At 31.0% G+C, this 20957-nt stretch overlaps 3 protein-coding genes across 3 annotated transcripts; 2 read left to right on the forward strand and 1 right to left on the reverse strand.

The window, feature by feature from the left end:
* The first annotated feature begins 480 nt into the window (after positions 1–480).
* LOC114173990 (transcription factor TCP15) lies at positions 481–2981 on the forward strand. The gene has a single exon (XM_028058707.1). It carries the CDS (start codon positions 895–897, stop codon positions 2161–2163), a length of 1269 nt encoding a protein of 422 aa, XP_027914508.1. The 5' UTR covers positions 481–894; the 3' UTR covers positions 2164–2981.
* Positions 2982–13586: 10605 nt separating this feature from the next.
* On the forward strand, positions 13587–15994 carry LOC114173932 (HVA22-like protein c). The gene is made up of 5 exons (XM_028058615.1): positions 13587–13789; positions 13926–13952; positions 14045–14167; positions 15314–15590; positions 15811–15994. Exons 1-5 carry the CDS (start codon positions 13728–13730, stop codon positions 15877–15879), a joined length of 558 nt encoding a protein of 185 aa, XP_027914416.1. The 5' UTR covers positions 13587–13727; the 3' UTR covers positions 15880–15994.
* Positions 15995–16770: 776 nt separating this feature from the next.
* On the reverse strand, positions 16771–19597 carry LOC114173931. Its single transcript, XM_028058614.1, has 3 exons — positions 18955–19597; positions 17464–17650; positions 16771–17320 (listed from the first exon to the last, which is right to left on the reverse strand). The coding sequence occupies exons 1-3, from the start codon at positions 19515–19517 to the stop codon at positions 17114–17116; spliced, it is 957 nt and encodes a 318-aa protein (XP_027914415.1). The 5' UTR covers positions 19518–19597; the 3' UTR covers positions 16771–17113.
* Between the last annotated feature and the right edge of the window lie 1360 nt (positions 19598–20957).

Raw genomic sequence — 20957 nt, forward strand, 5'->3', positions numbered from 1 at the left:
GAGCACCGCACGTGGAGTCTGAATCAAGAGACTGTCCACTGTCCAACCACAATCAAATGACACCCTGTATTTTACTTCTATTTGCATTTCCTCCACTGCAAAATTCAATGCCAACAAAATTAAATTAAAGTAAATTAAATTAAACCTTCTCAAACCTCAAAAATCAATATTCTTCTTCCTCTTTATTTCATTCTTCATGGAATTATGAAAAGTTATTAAGAGGAGGAGAGTGATTGTTTTCCATTTAAGATTTATTGTACAGCTAGCATGTTGCAGGGTCTAATTGAGAAAAGTAAAAACTTGAAAAATAGAGAGATTGATTTGAAGAGTGTTGAAAATAAGAAGAGTGATGAAAGGAGAGAAGACTAAAAAAAGGATTCCATTCATAAAAAAACAAAAAGAAAGAGAAACCCTATGCTTTTTCAAATTTTACTGAGCCCTTATTATTCCCACTCATTATTTTTGTTGCTTAAAGCTTGCCCTCCTCTCCCTTATCCTCTATCATTCATTCATTCTCTTTCTCTCTCTCTCTCTCTCTCTCTTCTCTCTCTTTCCACACACAGAACAACTCAGCTCCAAGCTCCCATCTGAAAGGAGTTCCATGCTCCACAAAAAACACACAAACACAGAAAAGAGAGACCCACTAGCCCACTAAGCGATACAATTTGAGGGTCACCCACCCCCAAGCTACACACATACAAAAATATATATATATATATTTTCAAAACATATATAGTGGCAGTACTACTACTTCCACTATAGCTGCTAGCTAGCTACCAGATAGGAGAAAGAGTGTGTTTTTTTTTTTTTAAATAAACCCCACCAATTCATTTATTTTTTTTTTCTTTAAAAAAAGTGCTTATAGAGAGCTTGGTTATATGAGATAGCAAGATCATGGAATTGGAGGCTGATCATCAAAATGGGATCCGAAGCAGACCCAATTTCCCTCTGCAGCTGTTAGAGAAAAAGGACGTTGATGACGTCACAGAACAACCTTGTTCCACCACTACCAGGGACAGCGTCGTAACTGCAACTACAATTACTACTACTACTTCTGTAACTAATAACAACCTCCACTTGGCGGAGCAGTCCAAGAAGCCGCCGCCAAAGAGGACTTCCACCAAGGACCGCCACACCAAGGTCGATGGCCGAGGCCGCCGGATCCGCATGCCGGCGGCCTGTGCTGCCAGAGTCTTTCAGCTAACGCGTGAGCTGGGACACAAGTCTGACGGAGAGACCATAGAGTGGCTCCTCCAGCAGGCCGAGCCTGCGGTCATCGCTGCCACCGGCACCGGCACCATTCCCGCCAACTTCACCTCCCTCAACATCTCCCTCCGCAGCTCCGGCTCCACCATGTCGGCGCCCTCCCACTACTTCCGCGGAAACTACTTCAACCCTAGCACGTTTTCGACCTCCACAGCCGCTGCTGCGGCTGCGGCGGCGCAGCTAAGGAACCGCGCGGAGTGGGACCGGAGCATGAGCATGGTGATGGAGGATTCTCGGAGGAGCATGTTGGAGAACACCTCTTCCATCTCCGCAATTTTGAACTTCAACCCTATGGGTAACATCAATGTAATTCAGCAAGCGAAACAAGAGCTTCGAGAAGAATCCGGTGGCGGCCTTGACTCGGTGGCTTCGGATTCTGACGGTAGCTTAGGGAGAAAGAGAAGGCCGGAGCAAGAACTCTCACAAATGGGAAGCTATTTGATACAATCGAGCACAGGGTCGCTTCCGTCGAGCCACGCCTCCAATACGGCGGCGTTTTGGATGGTGGCGGGTCACGGTAACCAATCCATGAACGGTGGTGGCGGTGGCGGCAGCGGCAATGGTAACGACAATCCCATATGGGCAATTCCCTCTGTTGGGAACAGTGGGGTGTATAGAGGAGGTATGTCTCCCCCAGGTGGCATTCATTTCATGAATTTTGCTTCTCCGATGCCCCTTATGCCCGGTGGTCAACTGGGCTCTGGTATGGTTGGTGGCGGAGGTGGCGGTGGCGGTAACGGCGGTGCTCAACTTCTAAGTGAAAGTAACTTAGGCATGCTTGCAGCCCTCAATGCCTACAGACAGATTCCGGCGAACGGCGTCTCGAGGTCTCCAGGAAGCGGCGGACAAGCTCACGGCGGAGATGACGGACGGGACTCAACCAGTCAACATTCCTGAGGGTCCAATAATCACGTGTATGATCTGATGCTAGCTTCCTAATTTTTCTTTTAATCACTATTATTACTAGTGTTACTATCTCTACTAGTAGTGCTACTGATCAGTGGTTTCCAAATTATATATTAAATACGTAACTACATATGTTATGTTCATTTGCAAAAACATGCAAGAAGCGCGGGTTTGATTGCTTTGGTATATTGAGTTGAGTATGCGATTTTGGACCTTTGGTGTGATTTTGGTGAGGTTGATCATGTTAGGGTTGGAGAAGAAATTAATATATACTCGTATATTTATACTTTGTGTAGTAGATATAGCTTAGTCTGTTATTAATGATGGTTTTGTGTGGTTGGTGCAGCACTAAGATTTGGGTGATTAATAAATTAGTGTTGTTTAGAGGAAGGTGGGTAGGTTTAAGAAAGTAATTATTTAAGTATCCATTATTGGTGTAATGAGGTAGGAATTTGATGTTTTACTGCAATGAGTTGAAGATGGTGTGGTGTTGTGGTAAGTACTGGAAAGACTGTGACATGCATGATGCATCCCTTATTGCTGCAGTTGTGAATTATGTATGTGTACTGCACTAGATAAATAGGTAGCTAGGGACCAATATCTATATAATAGATGGTTTTGGATGAGAGAGGCGAGTCCTGAATCCTCAGCACTTTCTTCAGGCTTTTGAAGTAGATACCTCTTAAACTCAGGTGGTGACCAGTGAGCCCCCAAGGTTGGCCATTGCCTAAAATTAACATACAGCCACTGCTTCATCACCATCTTCATTCTTTCTCTTTCCTCTATAAAATCGATGCTACTTTCCATCATTGTCTCAGCTTATTAAATGTACTGCATTGCACCAATTACAACTAATCATATCAAAACCATTTCCACCCTTTTGCCTCTATCTATTCCTTTCAAACAAATTTAATTCTCAAACCCTCTCTTTTAACTAGTTTTTTTGCTACAGTTTTTCTTTTCCAATTTTACCACTTTTTGGAAAATTTTCCTGAAGAATCCAATTAAATTACATTCAATAAATTTGCTTTGTCCGAATACCTTTACTTATTCAGAAGTGCAGCTTTGAGCCTTCCGTTTTCTGATAATAAAATTTGAAAACCCTCATTGCATCATACATCCTCTCTGTCATTTTATTTCCTCCTATCAAGTAGAGTTTACAAATTTTATAAAATTTTACTTGACTTTCTTGCTTTTTAGCTCAAAATGTTTTGTGTTTTGTGTTGGGTTCATGGAGTCACGTACTTCTATCATTAAAACCACAATTTCATAGTCTTTGTATCTGTCAAAACCACAGCATTACTGGTTGGTTTTACATTGTGCCGTTAACATATACATAAGGTGATATATTAATGAAAGGTTAAATACTCTAAAAAAGAACTTTTAAATAATAATTAATTTTAGTGATAATAATATATTTAAAAATCAATTTTTTGATAGTCAAAATCTTAATAATTAATGTTAATAATCAATTTAAAAATAAATTAATAATATAAATTATTTTAGTTATCAATTTAGAAATTAATTATAATTTTTTTTAAAATTATTTTAATTACTAATAATTTTTAATTTATAAATTAATATTTAAATTAATTACTACAATAACTAATTATTTTTTGTCATTAAAAATTATTATCGTTAAAAAATTATCTTTAATGAAATGAAACGTTATTCGTAATCAACTTAGATCGATGTAGAAAAATAAAAGTAGAATCGTGAATCTCGTGAAATACTTGAATAGAAATACATGCCTGAGATTAGTGATAAGGTATAAGGTATTTTGTTTAAAGCAATGTATCACTGGATTAGTTATATCAAATATAGAGTGAATACAAAGTGTTATACTTATATATGTGTTGATAGATCTGAATATTTCTTCATTTTCATCTTCTATAACCATCACAAGAATCGTTAACCATAATAGAGGAAGATGTGCATTACATTATAATGGACAGTGATTTATGCAAACGTCGTCCATGCATCGGTATAAGCAGTGCATGGCGCAGTAGTAGGGTAGGTGAAAGAGCTAGGTAGCAGAACAGACTGAGGTACTTTGTTAAATAAACGTAAGAGACCACCAAAAAAAAAAAAAGTTACGTAAAAAGAATAAAGAAACAAATAAAAAGGTAAAAGATTCATCATCATAGACAGTACACAAGCTATTAATTAACTATTAGAAGTGCAGTTGTTTTTACCTTGTTCATCGAACACTGTTATTTCATTCCATATATCCTTCAAGTTAATTCCAGCATAACTCTTTTTCGTGTCAACAAAATGGATTTTGAAATAGTAGTAATATTATGTGTTTGGTCAGATAAAAGTAATACATATTAAAAGGGGTTTAATTATTTTTTTTAATATGAAATTTGCACTCATCTTGAAGGGTGTTTAATTGTCATCCCAAACTTTGCACTTTGATTGTAATCAGATTTTGCGCAAGCGATTAAGAATGATTGGAAGAAATTCTTGGTTAGTCTTTGGTTTGAAATGAATATGGTAGTAAATTCAAAAATAAAAATAGTTGATAAAATGCGATGCTGGCTCATTCGAACTCTCAAGAAAGTGGATAGGCATGATTTAAGTGAAGTTATTATAACATTGTGTGAATGAGTAAAATCCCAACTATGAATTATAATTATCTTAAATGACTCGCTTTGTATTCATCAAATTCCAACTATGATCTTGAGCCTGATCCATAAAATGATGTTGGAATACTTATACATTGTTGATCAAGTTAATATTTAGATAAGACTTAATTAATTTTTAAATCTCTTACATAATTTAAATATTTTTCATTGGATTTTATTAAAAAAATTAGTTTATTGAGTATTTAAAATTTTATATTTTTCAATTGAATGTTTGCTATTTTATTTATTTTTAAATAGTTAATGTGACTGTTATCTTATTTCTATGGACTTTTTACTTGTATTCATATATTAAAAAAATGAAAAAGTTTTGTGATCAATATAATGATATTACACCAAATTGCTAATATGTGAAGACAGTTGACATTAATTATTTGAATTAAAATGTTAGATGGTGATAAAAGTCACATTATATTTTACATTAAGATGACGAGATAATATAGATCACTCTATTATTAATGTAAAAATTGATTGATAGGATTTTAATTAAAATATATAAAAATTTAATCAAAAATATTTTAATAAACTTTTAAATAATTCAACAATAATGCTAAGAATATTTTAATTATTCAACTTATGAACTAACTTTGTTTCTAATGGTTTATAATCATTACAAGATATAAAAATACTCTGGAAACCCAAATATAAGAAGCTTAAATAATGTGGAGTGGGATTCTCTATGATGGAGTTTTGAATGAAGAAGATTTAAAACGAAGTGTACGACTTAGACCAATAAAATGTGTCAGATTATATGTCTAACTTTGTTGTCGACTTGTTGATTTGTCATCTAATGAATATGGATCTAACCCTCACAAATGGATCCCAAAATATATGTGGACACTTCCTACATAATTATATGTCGTTTCGCGGACTAAACCTAGCTAGTAGAGATTCATGAGTCAAAAGTATATAACATTAAGTTAAATTAATTTTATGAAAATTTAATCATATATTCTTTAAAAAAAAAAAAAAACTACTAACTTAGTACACAAATTAAATTTAGTAACGCTTTATTAGAAGTGTGTTAATTCACTTCGCCTTATGGTTTAATTAAGATTTTCCCCTCTCTGTTCTCCTTCTTCACTTCGCCCTGAAATGTGGCTGCAACGCCACCACTAACCACTGCAATGCCGGTAGCAACCATTTTTTCCGGCACGATTCCAGAAGAAAGGAGACTAAGATGCGATTGAGTAGTTGTTAGAGGCGAGGAGTGACATCAACTTCACCGACATTAACGACCGCAGCGTGATCCATGTTGTGTCGCCTACCAGCGCCAAACCGACATGATTGACCAGCTGTTCCAACGACGCGTTAACATCGATCCACGAACACCACCATTTCACTTCCCTCCTCATCTTCTATTGTCACTGGTTTTTGGATTCGATTGTTTAACAGAATTTAGCTCATGCAATGTACTACACAAACCTTCATGTCCTCAAGCTTTCGGAAAAAACAAACATGCAAAACCTCTGGTTTGTCTCTTCTTTTCCTTTTCTTCTTGTTCTTACATATAAAATTGTTAATGTTATTTGTTTCGGAAGTATAATTCACACACACATTATTACTGCAACTATATTATGTTATTCTATAATTGAAACATGTTTGACATGCATACCTCGGGGTTGAAGATATATATAATAGTTTTTTATTGGATAGTGACATATTTGCTATGTGCATGTATTGAATTTTTATTTTTTTTCTTGTATCTAGATTTATTTATTAGAAATGCTTTAGATGCTTTGCATATCTATTTTCATTTTGTTTTTTTTAAGTGTCAACCTTGGCTTTTTTTTTGTATTTTAGGGTCTCTTTCAATCCAAATTTGTAAAAATGGGTCTCTGACTTTTTTTTTTATATATAGGGACAAGTCGTCAGGAGACAGGACGACATTATAAGTGAAGTCGTCCTGTCTCCTACCGCTTTCTAATTTTTTTAAAAAAAAATAACAAAATTGTCCTTATGCAAGACGGTTTCCGTTCAGTAAAAAGTGAAGTAGTCAGGACACATGATGACTTCACTTTTGAATTTTTTTTTTAAGTTGCAGGTTTTTATTTTTTTTTTGTATAATTCTCTCTTTAAAGTCAAAATACCATATAAATGTGTTACTTTTTTTCTATTCAAAATTTTAGGATGCTTTTGACGCAGAATCAGTGTTACTGATTGAGCGTGAGACTTTGAAAATGGAAATAAATTAGAAGTCAAATCAGTCCAACAATTCACCTATTAATGTGATTTAATTTGATGTTAAATCAAATAAAAAAGCTTTTGGGTAAGAACTGAAAAATTGAAACCGTGCTTTTGATAATAGAAAAATTAAAACCGTAAATAAAAATCGAAAAGTGAAGTCGTCATGTGTCCCGAGGACTTCACTTTTTATATAAACTGAAACCGTTCAATATAAGAACGACTTTGCTTTTTAAAAAAAAAAATAGAAATCGGTGGAATACAGGACGACTTCATCTGTAATATCATCTTATATTCTGACGACTTGTCCTTATATTACAAAAAAAAAAAAGTCAGAGATCCAATTTTACAAATTTGAATTTAAAAAAATCCTGAAATACAAAAGAACAGTCAACTTTAGAATTAGTAGATCAACTCTTTATTAATTAGCCATGACAAGTCTAAAATGTTGACTGATCACCACCCCCTTCCATTTTATCCGACTAATTTGTGGACACGACACAAACGTGTTCATCCATTTTTTTACATAAACCTTTGCATTTTTTTTTTTGGCAAATAGATAAACTTAACAAATAAATGTAATTAATTACTATAGTCTTATTGATTTTTGTTTGACTGGTTTCATTACTATATTTTTATCAGTATGTGGATTTAAGTTTAGAAAAATGAAGTTTATCACCATTTACATATTTTCAAGAATTTATTTTTATTTTCAATTAACATGGAATTTCTAATACATCACTGGATATTTAAATTAAATAACATAAAGTCCTTAGGGATTACCCAAATAAAGAGTTAGATTGACAAAAGGTGGGACCTCAGCCATAATTTCAACACTCATCATGTTTCTATTTATCTAACACATCCTCATAAGTCTCTGTTTACAATGATGATTAGCACCTTTTTATTTATTTTACTATAATCTATTATAATATTTTTCTCAACTAATGCATAAGAATAAAAACATTTTAACGTATTAAAACTTATTTTAATCTATATATTAAAATAAAACTTAATGAAATGAAGTTTAAACACTTTTAAACATGACATAACTTAAACGTAGTAAAATCAAATATCAAGAAGTTATTTATAATATAATTAAAACTCACATAAATAAAAAAAGGACCAAACACATGAATATCAAGAAGTTATTAAGTTGATTGGAATCATCAAATATTCCATGTTCAAACTTTCATATATATATATGTCATCATATCAGGCAATGAGAAACTCAAATTTGAAGGTTATCATATGCAAAAATTCATCCAATTAGCAATAAATACACCGCGAACTAGATTAGTATTAGGTCAAACCAATAAATTCAGCTAAATTCATGGCATGTGAACATAAAAAATTCTTCCCATAACTTTTCACATCATAATTGAGTTATTGATTACTAAAATTATTAGTATTTTTTTAAGTTTAAATATATTTTTTACTTCAAATTATTATAAAAATTATATTTTATTTTAAAACTAAATTATGAATTATTTCATCTTGAATTTTATTAAATTCTAACAATCGACGTATAACAAATTGAATATCACAATTATAATATAATTTTTACATACTATTTGTTGAAAAAGATATTTTACATTACTTTTATAAACTTTAGAAGAAAAAAAATAATTTAATTTAAAGATAAAACACAGCATTTTATACTAATTCAAAAAAAAAATACATATTTAAATTTTTTGATTTATTTTCCTAAAATATATGTTAAAAATTTAAATATGAATTTAAATTCTCATCGGATAGAAAATGAAAAATTTGATATATATATATATATATATATATATATATATATATGAAGGTTTAAAAATTTATTGTTTTAAGATTTTTTATTATAAGTCATATCGTTATATAATTTGATTCGGGTCTCATTATTAATGTTATTTACCGATAAATTCTATTAGTTTTAAAGACCCACAAAATATATTACTAACATAAAATGCACCATATCTATAAAATTGATTAGTGATCTGATCTTCACAATTAAATATTTTTGGAAGAGGTGTTATCAACTACGAAGTGAAGGTAACTTTCAGAGCTGAATTAGCCGATGATAATAATTAGTTAGGAATTAGTCACTCAATAATTAATTAAGCACGTGTCCATTTTTATTTAGTTATGTCTTCAAATTAACGTGATATCAACTTTACAATTATACATGTTTAGTCGAATAAGGATCTTCTAATCTACGAATGGTTGGTAGCATTGGAAGGTGGCTAAGGTTGAGGATAATTTTATTTCACGCTTTCAAATTTCTGAATTTCCATCACTATGATTCAAGGATCGATAATTTTAAAAATTAAAAGGTATTAACTAATTCTCTTTTTTTGCTGTCTTCATCTTCATATTTTCTGCCCTTTTAAGATGAAATTACATTAAAAAAAAAAAAAGACTAAATTTTTTAGCCCTTTTTAATATTGTACCTGGAAATGAAGTGGTGAACAGCATTTACGTTTTGAAGTTGGAACATGGTTGGCATAGAATAGGTTGAAATCATTAAGATGTAACATTGTTTAATGAATTAGTTGTCAAATCGTTGTAGGTCGTAAAAGGAAAGTGAAGAGGAAGATTTGAAAAAGGTAACTTGAACGTACGACCTGGCTAACTGTGTATTTCAACGAGGTTGTTAAATTGGTTGTCATACATAATAATACATAATAATAAGAAGAAACGTAAAATTATTAAATTGGGTGCTTCATCATGAATTCAAAACTTGGCATTACCATTATAACTTTATGCACCCACATTCTCCCAGAATTTGTCACTGTTTTATAGTATTATTGTTTCGAACAACCTATTCCTGATTTTTTAAGGTTTTTTAGTATTGTTTTCTTGCTATGTTTTTAAATATATTAATTTTAATACTTTCAAATATATTAAAAAAATTATATATTAATATTAATGTATTTTAAAACTTGAGGTATAACTACGATATCACCTGCACCAAATTTGATTTTGCTGGAACTGCAAAATACTCTTTACTCTTGGAGAGACTGTAACTCACTTGGTTTGTTTGTGTCTTTTAATCAATATGGGCCCAAGAACAATTTAATTGGGATATTGCTTTTAGCACCTCAATATATTTTTATTGTACATAAGTGTAGAAAAACAATCCAAATTATCTATAAGTTGGAAACATTTCAATTGTATAATCTAAAAATATATTATAGATTATATAAATTAAAAATATAAAAATATATTATAAGTTATAAGTTATATAACATGAAATATATTTTTTAGTTATGAAATTTATAAACATATTCTGAATTATACAATAAAAAGTTAAAAAGTTTATAAATTTATTACTGATTACGTAATTTAAAATATATTTGAGATTGGATATATTTTCAGATTTAAAAATATATTTAAATTATTGAATATATATTATATTTCCGAATTTCACAATTTGTCACTCTTAAGCATAGACATTATATACATTATATACATTTTAGACATTTTCAACATCCATGTGGTGTTGGAAAAAAAAACAAAGGGAGTGCACAACGTAATTACTTTTAACCTGATACTTAATAAGCGCGAACACAATGGGTAGCCCAAGATTACTCAACCATGATTTCTATTATTGGGCTACAAATTTTAGCAAAATATTCTATAATCCTTTTTAATATATTTTTTTAGAGTTTAATGGCTACATATTACCGTGTAAATTTTATTTTATGTTTTATGAATTTGAAATCATTAATGATATGACTTTCAAATTGAAATTTTTTAACTCGGTTGATTAGGATGTGTTATGAATATGCACGGCATGGGTTTCGCGTGTAAGGGAAAAAAAAAAAACTTATATAGTTATAACATATTTTATAATAGTATTTAAGTTATTTATATTGTGTGACACATTTTTATTTTAATATTAGTTAAAAAAAGTATTTGAAATGTCAAATAAACTAAATAAAATTTGGTTAAAAATATTAAATTTATGCAACTCTAAATATAGGACTAAATTGATTCAAAATTTTGAAGAAGAGTTAATTCTAGTTTTCATTAAAAGTTAAGGGCCAAAAACATATTTAATCCTAGGATTTATTATTCCATAATGGTATATAAAAGTTTTACATTATAATCACTACAAGAAAATGTCTCGTTAATAACCAATTATAGTGACCAAAAGTTTTTCGTCAATCACTTATATATCAATTTATAAAAAAAAAATATTTCTTACTAAAATAGTCACTATTATAAATACAAAATTATAATTGGCACTAATTAATTAGAGACTAATTTAGAAATCAATTTTTTTGATAGCAAAAAGTTTGGTAGTTAATGTTTAGTGATCAATTTCCTTTGATAGCTAAAACCTTGATAGCTAAATGTTATAAACCAATTTAAAGATCAATTATATTTTTTTATTGATAATAGTGACTATTTTAATAACTAATAATTTTTTATTTCGTAAATTGGTACCTAAATTAGTTATTATAGTGACTAACAACTTTTGACTACTAAAATATAAGTGGTTAATGAAGCATTTTCTTGTAATGAATATTGTATAATATATTCTCACTTTTTATGATTACATATTTTTTATTTTAATTTTTAAAAGTGGGATTCATTAAAAAAAGGACATATGTATTGATTAATAGTGAAATAAATGGAGCAAGTGGGATGGAGGGTTATTTGTTTGGAAGGTGGTGGATGGAGGGAAAAAAACTAGAAAGAAGACATGTGAGATTTTCAAAAGATATTAATATTATTTTAAAGCAAAGTACCATATTAAATCTTTTTAAATTAAATGAGAATTGAATTAAAGATAAAATGAAATTAGATGATCACATTAGATAAATCTTTTATATATATATATATATATATATATATATATATATATATATATATATATATATATATATATCGAAATCAAAATACTAATTAAACTAATTTATGCATTTGTTTTTCTTCTTCCACATGAAAGTTGTCATTTAAATTCTTCATATTTCTCCTATTTTAACCTTTTATAATGGAAAATAATTTTTTTAAAACTAAATTTTGACAATTTTATCTTACAACTTAAGGTAATATCTTCTAAGTGAATTCTCATTCTTTTTTTATATTCCAAAATCACTTAAAATATGTTACTTAGATCATAAAAAAATTGTCAATATTTAATTGTCAAAATATCATTGTCCTCTTATAATGATTCCATCTTATTATAATAAAGAGCTACGATGATTTAAAATCATATTCTATCACAATAACGATTATATAAATAGATATAAAGATGTTTCATAATAAATACAAAAAATTTATAAAAAAAAAACTATAAATAATATGAAGTATAATGTATGTGATTAATAATATGAGAAAGTATGTAATCATTATACTTAACTTATATAATAAGTTAAATATAAAAGTTATTATACTTAATTAGTTATAAGAGGTTGTAAAAATAAGACAAGGCGTAAAAAACATACTGACTTATTAATACATATTAGTTCCTAAGTTTAAATTTAATATTACTTCTTTTAGATAACACAATTGTTATTTATTTTATGCGAAAATTTGATCTGATTTCCTTAATGTTAAAATTACCACGTAAAATTCGTACTATTTCATAGAAATTATTTGTTTTTTATACAATTATTATCCATATTACAAAATCTCGTAATCCGGTCCTCTGTATTTGGGGCCGTAACTCGTAGTTCGAGGGAATATTTTATAGAGAAAATAAGACAGAAGAAGTTGTATTATTTTGAAATGCTACAAATATTTTATTTTATTTTTAATCATAAAAAAAGAGTGAGATGGTTGGTGACAGCTGGCACTGATAATTCTATGAGTACCACTGCGTAACAGTGTCCATGAACGTACGCTTCACAATGGAAATAAACATCATACTTCAGTGTCTCTGCTGTTGCGCCTTAACACATTTAATATTTTTCCCAAATATATCTTTTTTGGACAAAATATATTATATATCTTTTATAAAAAATTGAAGGAAATAAAAATTAACACATAACATGTAGACCAGTTTTTAATGATCCTAACTTTTTTTTATTGTGTCTGCATTAACTATTAAATACTTATAAAAAAGCCTGATAATTTTATACAATTCTTTTTAATCAACATATCAACCATATTTCTAACATCACATTGCTATATGGGTAAAAATACATTGCATTGTTATAGTAGATCCCTCAATCTTTAAATAATTCTTTTTAGCTCTATTTTTAAAAAGGAAAATTGGATAGGAGGGAAAGAGATTTCTAAGTTTGAAAAAAAAGTGTTAAAATATCTAATATTTTAAATAATTAAATAAGTTTATTGAATACATATTAAATGACGATATAATATTTTATAAACACATCATATTCGACTAGGAAAGAAAACTATCCAGAAAAAAATAATAAAATTATGAGAGGTATTTGAATAACTTACTCAATCAAAAGTAATCTTCAATATAAAGATAAGTTCAAAACTATTATTAAATCACAATATAAAAATGCTTTACACAGAAGTTACACATTTTATTTTATTCATTCTTAAAATAACTAATATAACAAAAAAATTATAGATAAAAAAGAAACGTAAGCTTTTTGTTTGTTTTGTCAACTTGCTTTCATTTTCATAGTTACTTTCTAGTGTGGTGGAGTGTCCCACTTTTCAAGCCTCTCTGTTTTCCCTTGTCTCTCTTTGCTAACCCTCTTTCTGTGTTCCACTCAAAAGGATCCACAACGAACCATACCAACATTGCATCAAATGGGCACTTCCGGCGACAATTTTCTCCAAGTTCTCTTCAAGAACTTCGATGTTCTTGCTCTGTATGTTTCTTCTCCATTACATCTCTAAGCTTGAATGCCATTGTTTGATGTAGATTCACATGAAAAATTTAAACTTTTTGTTTGTGTTACATTGAATCATTTTGATCTGAGAGTTGTGTTTTTGGTCTTTGTTCAGGCCCTTGGTCACCCTGGTTTACCCTTTGTAAGTATGGCTTTTGTTTTCCGAATGTGACTTTTTGAAAAAGTGTGTGTGAGGTTTTGGTTTGTGAGTGTATGTTTTGGTGTTTGTGGCAGATATGCTTCGATAAAGGCCATAGAGAGTAGGTCCAGTATTGATGATCAGCAATGGCTCACTTATTGGGATCTCTATTCTTTGATCACTCTGTTTGAGCTCACATTTTCCAAAGTTCTTGAAGTGTAAGTTCATCACTGAATCTCAACATTTTTTGGATGCTTTATATTGGTGTTATCATGTATATATGTTGAAGTATGCAATTTCTTTGTGGTGCATTGGTTGAACCTTGATAAGCTTATGAAAGGGAAGGGTAAATTTAAGGGTGTGTTTGGTTTTCTATGTGCTGTTTTTAGTTTTCAAAATCAACTAAACATGATGTTCAAATAAATGGTGGAAGGTAAAAGGGTAGTGTTAAGCACAGAATAGAGTGTGAGAAGAGTGTGGTGAGTGTGAAGGGAATTTGAATTGTGCTGTGTTTCCACTTAGCCTTCAAAATACAGTGATAGATATCGATTTTAATATTTAAAAATGTATTTTTTTTTTCAAATGCTAAGTAATATTTGAGTTTATAACTTCTTATTATTTATATTTTTATTTATATATGTATTTATCTTTACCAAGCAATTTAGCATATCTTTTCACTTAACATTTCTAATTCAAACTAGATGTTTTCAATTCGTAACTATTAAACTATTTTTTATCAAATGGTCTATAAAAAAAATAGAAAGTTGAATTTAACTAATTCATGTCATTTCTATATTTTTTTTTTCAAATAATTTGTTGGATTTATTTTCAAGTTATTAATGTAAAATTTAATAAAAAGCTGTATGTCAATAAATAAATAAATAAAAGACTAATGTATACTCTTTCTTAATATAAATGGCTTGAGAGTTAGGGAGGGTAGAAAGGTCCTTAAGTTAAAATATAACTCTTAAACATTAGACTTAACTAAATTTTAGGTATAAGATAATAACAAATAAAAGTACAAGTAAATGTGTAAAAGAATTACAAATGTTTTAGTAGTGCACACATTCTCAAATTATTAACAAGTCTATAATGTTTAGTTTGCCTCATTTTAATAATCTAACATAATTCTAAGTTTGAGTTTATTCATTGAGTTAAATACATGAACATGATTATGATTAAGTATTTACACAGTCAAGTTTAAGTAATTTACCAATACCATTTACTCTTTTTAGTTATCACTTGAAGGCATTTTTATTTTCAAAAAGTTCTCTAACAAGTTCTCTGGTTGGCAAGAAAAGTTTTAAGAAACAAAATTCCAGTTCCAGTGTAACTTTTCAATGTGATTATGTCCCTAATTTCAGGCTTGCCATTTGGCCTTATGCGAAGTTGATACTTAGTTGCTGGCTGGTTCTTCCACAGTTCAATGGGGCAGCACATGTTTATAGGCACTATGTTAGACCCTTCTATATGAATCCACAAATGCCACAAATGCCACAAATGCCAAAATTTTCAGGAGCTTCTCAAATGTGGTATGTTCCTCGAAAGAACATATTTAGTAAGCAGGATGATGTCCTTTCTGCTGCTGAGAGATACATGGAAGAGCATGGAACTGAAGCATTTGAAAGACTCATAACCAAGGTACACATTGTCTAAGTTTTTTGGTGACCAATAGTCATGGAAACCAAGAATCTTGTGGAAGATTTTAGATGTAAATTGTAGTTACTTTTGTTAATTTCATTGAGCACAGAATTTATAGGAAGTATCCTTGTTTTAGTGCAATTTAAGCATGAGAATATATGCAACTATGCTTGTTTTTAATCATAAAAAACACTTATGGTTTGGTTGTTGATATATGCAGGCTGACAGAGATGCTAGAGCACGGAGGAATGGAAGTTACATGATCTTTGATGATGATTACATATATTAACTGTGTTAACCCTTAAACTCATCTGTAGTATCACCATGGCAATACTTTAATAGTGATTTAAGTGTAAGACTTATGAATTTAGTTAATTTAGATATATGTCTAGTTCAAGTTGAGATATTGCATCTAGTTAACTATAAAGGCAAAAGGAGGAAAGATAAAAAAAATGGAGAAAGTGATGGAGAATTAGATAAATCATGTCGTGACCAGTGTCAGGAGTAATCACTGCCTTCTTTTCCAAAGTTTTTCCCACTTCAAGTATGTGGATATGAACACACTGACTTTGCTTTTCGCTGAGCTAAATTTGACAAGAAAAATGTGCATATATTCAATTTATTCATTGAAGAGTAATAGAAATGCAGGACAGAAATTGTGCAATGCTCCCGAGTGTGGATACAAGGTCTTGATTTCATTCACATTAAAAAGAAAGAACTCATAGTTACTAGGCGCTTCCAAGTGTAAAATAGAACTGAAATTGTATCTCGATATATTGCATAGAATTTTACATTAAGTGTACGTATGTTATAGAGTTCCATGGTAGAAATAAACTTTTAATGAATAAACAACTCAAAATGTTTTAAGGAACGCATTTGGAAAGAAATGCCTTGCATTCAATACCTAAAAATTAACTTTAGCTAATGGATATTGAAAAAACATGACAAATAGCAGCCTAAATCTGTTTATTTTCTTTAACAGACAGGTAGAACTACTGCGAGACAACTTGCGCAAGATCACATTAACTTTGATCTCAACCTCAACAAATCGAACCAGATTAATTGTTTATAATGCTTCGATAGGCACAGAGGACAATGAATATAATGCAGGTGTTCCTATTTTGATGCATCAACAATCCTAGATGCAACCTCCAGTGCATTCTTCAAAGATTTGGACGAGTAAATAAATACATAGCTATATAGATATTAAACACCTGTTAAAAAATTGTGAACCCCAATTCAATATCCTCGTGTACATCCTCCAGTTTAACCCTAAATGCCTTCACATATTAGAGTAACATTTAACATGACAAAAGAGAAAACTCCTTTTGCTTTTAGGCCACTAATTAGTATCACATTCATCCTGGATCATATCGTCACCTGCTTTTATAATTCAACCACGGTTCTGAACCTTAGCCGAGATTGCATGGAGAGCATCTGTTGTCAATAAAGGCTAAGTAGCAGTGACTGTCCTTTATTCACCCATTTTTGAATCAAACGACCGCTGCACCAACATGAGCAAGCTACCTTCTCTGAAGAGGAAGGTAAGTCTTGTCAACCGAATATTTCTCCTCCTTAAAAGGTTGTGTAGAGGGATCAGACAGACTTGGTACTCTCGAAACACTACCCTTTCCTCTCTTAGCATTTGGTCCCACCACCTCTATCATATATTTCCACCCATCAATTGGCCTCCTCCTGCTAAATATGTGAGTCTTGATAAAACTAGCAATCTGCATACAGTTTTATCAAGTTGTCAATGATAAAGAGAAAAACTAGGTATCTGTCATTATACTACATGATTCCTATAAAGAATACCAATGCTTTGTATTGGGATTAGAAAATCAACATGGCAATCTATTGTTTTTATACACACCTGAAATTTGCTATAGGCAATACGTCGTTCAAATTCCTGGAGAAGTATATCTTCTTCTCTCTGGGACATCTCCCATACATTTCCTTCTTGATTTTTTGATATCGTTTCCCATCCATCAGGCACATTTTTGAACTCCGCAGTTTGCACTTGTGCATTGTTGAGATCATTATGGCCAGGGTCAAAAATGCTGCAGTTGTTCGGCCATTTAAGTACAAAATACACAAGTAGATAAAACTAAAGATGAAAAAGATATAACTACGATGCTATGAGACCTTAATGTGGACAGAAACAAGAGACCAGAAAATCCATAGTGTACAAATAGTGTACAAAACACAGAATCCATACATCTACATTAGTGTGCAAAACAAAATAAGAAAATAACATAAGAATTTGAAGAAGAAAAAATTAAATAGTCAGCAGTTAATACCTAGTCACAGTCCTATCTGGGATCTACAAAGAAGAATTCTGTAGTGAAGGAAAAACCTTCGCATTCCCCGCAAATAAAACACAAGTACTTATTCATAGATTGTCATTTGCTACCATTAGTTCACGTCTCTTAAAAGCAATGCCATATTAATTGCATTAAAAGAAAGGTACACATTAGATATTTCTACAACCAACTGGTCGAAAGTTCAATCCCCCTACTACTCTATTTCTTATAAATCGAGTTACAATACAAGGAAGGGTGACTGCGTCCATGAATTACCCGCAATTCAAACACAGTGAGCTCTATCATAGCATACTTAAGTGTGCACACAATATGAATATTCCTCTTCCAACATGGTTTAATCCACATACCTAAAGGGACATTACTAAGGACCACATAATTAAGAAACACAAGCTACTACCACTTGAACATATATATACACACTTCTGTGATTTTCAACAAATTTCAACCAATAATATAAATGCACTATTAGCAGTTCTTTAGATATATAAAACTAAGAAAGTTGTTAGCAATACATCTTCTAGCACACTCTACTATTAACCGAAGTTTGATGCAAATCATGAAAATAATTAGGCTTCACTCTTTATTTAATGAGCTCCACACTTATGAATTTGTAGTTTTAAAAAAGAGAAGCAAGAGAGAATATGTCAGAGAATAGTATGTAGCTAACACTCATTAAACTAAATCATGAATTCGCAAGCCATAACCTATAGCTCAAAATATTGGGAGAGATGGTGATTGGCCAACAATATCACAGTATACAAGAATATAGAACAAGCAATACACAGAACTAATCCGGTTCTTAACACCGCACAATATGTTTCATTAGAAATTCCCAAAGGTTAATAACTAGTTCAAATTGTACACTCTACACGAGATTAGATAATAAAAGATGGAATATAACCACAATGCTTGATGAGATTTCAGTATCAGGAACTTAAATCAAAAGCAAATTAATAACCACAAACTCAAATACCAATATAAAGCAGCATCTCAAGAACCATAATCCAATTTAAAAGAGAGTAAGAGAACTAGAGGTATACTCGGAGCAACTATCAATCAATCTCTGAATGTCATCGCCAGCAGCAATGTCAGAATCGGCTAATTTTGCCTCTTCAAGCTTCTCAATCTCCTTCAACCACAGTCCAGCGTGCAGCCTCTGCTTCTTCAGTCGGTAATCCTTCTTCATATTCTCCACGCTGTAAAGTGCGCCGTTTTCTTCCCTCTTCTCCTTCTCCTTCGATCCTCTTCGCCGCTCGTTCCAATTCTCGTTCATCTCCGCCACGAACGCCTTCGTCTCCTCGTCGGCCTCGGCCACGGCGTCAGCCGCAGCTGCGGCGGAGGAAGAGGAGGAAGGGAAGTTGACGTCGCTTTCCCATGGAGCTCGCGTCTTCGGCGTTAAGTCCTCCGGCAGCCACGCCGTTTCCCAAGCCTCGTTCCACTCGTCCTCGCCGCTCCGGGACTTGCGGCTCGACAACCACCTTCTCGTCACCGGAACTTTGCCGGAAGGAGAGAAATGCGTATCGGCGGCAATAATGGATGGAAGAGCATTGAATTGCTTGGCCGTGGAGATGGTCGTTGTGGTGATTCGTCGAAACGCTTGCATTATCGATTAACTGCTCAAAGCACAAACACAACCCAGTTTTCGCTCTCTGACGAAGAAGAGAGGGTGAGTTTGGGACTTACGACTTGGGCTTTATTTTCATTTCAACAAGGGTCTTTAAATGGACCAGGAGAAGAGCCCAGACAAACAGATTTTGATATTTGCTATTCCCATTTCTATTTCTATTAAGCTCACCACCAACTTCTCAAAAGAAAATAACAAAATTACCATTGACATGAATCTGTTTCCATGGTGTTTCTGTTAACGACACTCTTTTAAATTAGCACATGCATCAAACACTAAGATATCTAAATTGAAAACTAAAAATGATAAACATAATATAAATTTCAATACAGTTTTGATAATACATATCATTAGTTATTCTTTTGGCACAATATATTTTCCTCTATAATAAAACGTGAATATTCTAAGTATTTGTGAGTGTGGCAAAACACACCAAGCATCACGAATAATTTCTTCGCACATCAAACGTGAATTACTTGTTTTAATCTCATACCATCATTTATATATATTCTATCTTAAGATGCTCATTTCTTCCAATGATTCTTACTTATTTACTACATTTCATCATGCATGAAGTAAGTGTAACATCAATGTCTTTGATGTCATTTAAAAGAAATCATTATACAAATCACTAACATGAGTACTTAACATCTCATTTCAAATTAATCCAACATAAGAATCGACAAAGAAGAAAGGTACTTTTCATAATTAGAATTAACAAAAATAAATAATTAGAGATGAGTGTAAAAAATGAGAGATAATGAAAATCACCGTAAGAATTAAAAAAAAACAAATAATAATAAAAGGAGAGATATTTTTAAATGAGAAAAATGAGTGAATAAACCATGAGTTTCACAAAATTCACTCATTTATCATAAATTTCAATATTTGTTATATCAAAGAAGAATTATTAAATATTTTTTAACAAGATAAACATATAACACTTAAATCAAACAAACTATCACAAATATATCATTTACCAACAAAAATATATGTCTAGAAATAACAACTCTATTATTCTCAAAAAACACTTTGTAATAAACCAAATATTTTTTTCTTTTATTTCTGATATAAACAAAATACTTTTTTTAGTAGCATACATATGAGCATTAGTCTCATAGTTCATAAACAAATTGTTTAAGTTAAGAACATAATTTAACTAAGGGTTAGTGACAACATACTTTTCAGATGAAAAATCATATGCAACACTTATAGTAATAGTATTAACTTCAGACTTCTAATTTGACTGAAAATTTTGAACAAATTTTAAAAATAAAAACGATGTTTTTCTCGACACAAACACACATAATCAAATCATAAAAAAAAAAATTCAGGTTTAAGTTTTAAACATCGAGCACAATAAGATTATGAAGGAAACAATTTTGAAATCATAAAACTAATACAAATTATGTCAAGTAA

The sequence above is a fragment of the Vigna unguiculata genome, chromosome 2, assembly GCF_004118075.2.
Source record: "Vigna unguiculata cultivar IT97K-499-35 chromosome 2, ASM411807v1, whole genome shotgun sequence".
Taxonomy (NCBI): domain Eukaryota; kingdom Viridiplantae; phylum Streptophyta; class Magnoliopsida; order Fabales; family Fabaceae; genus Vigna; species Vigna unguiculata.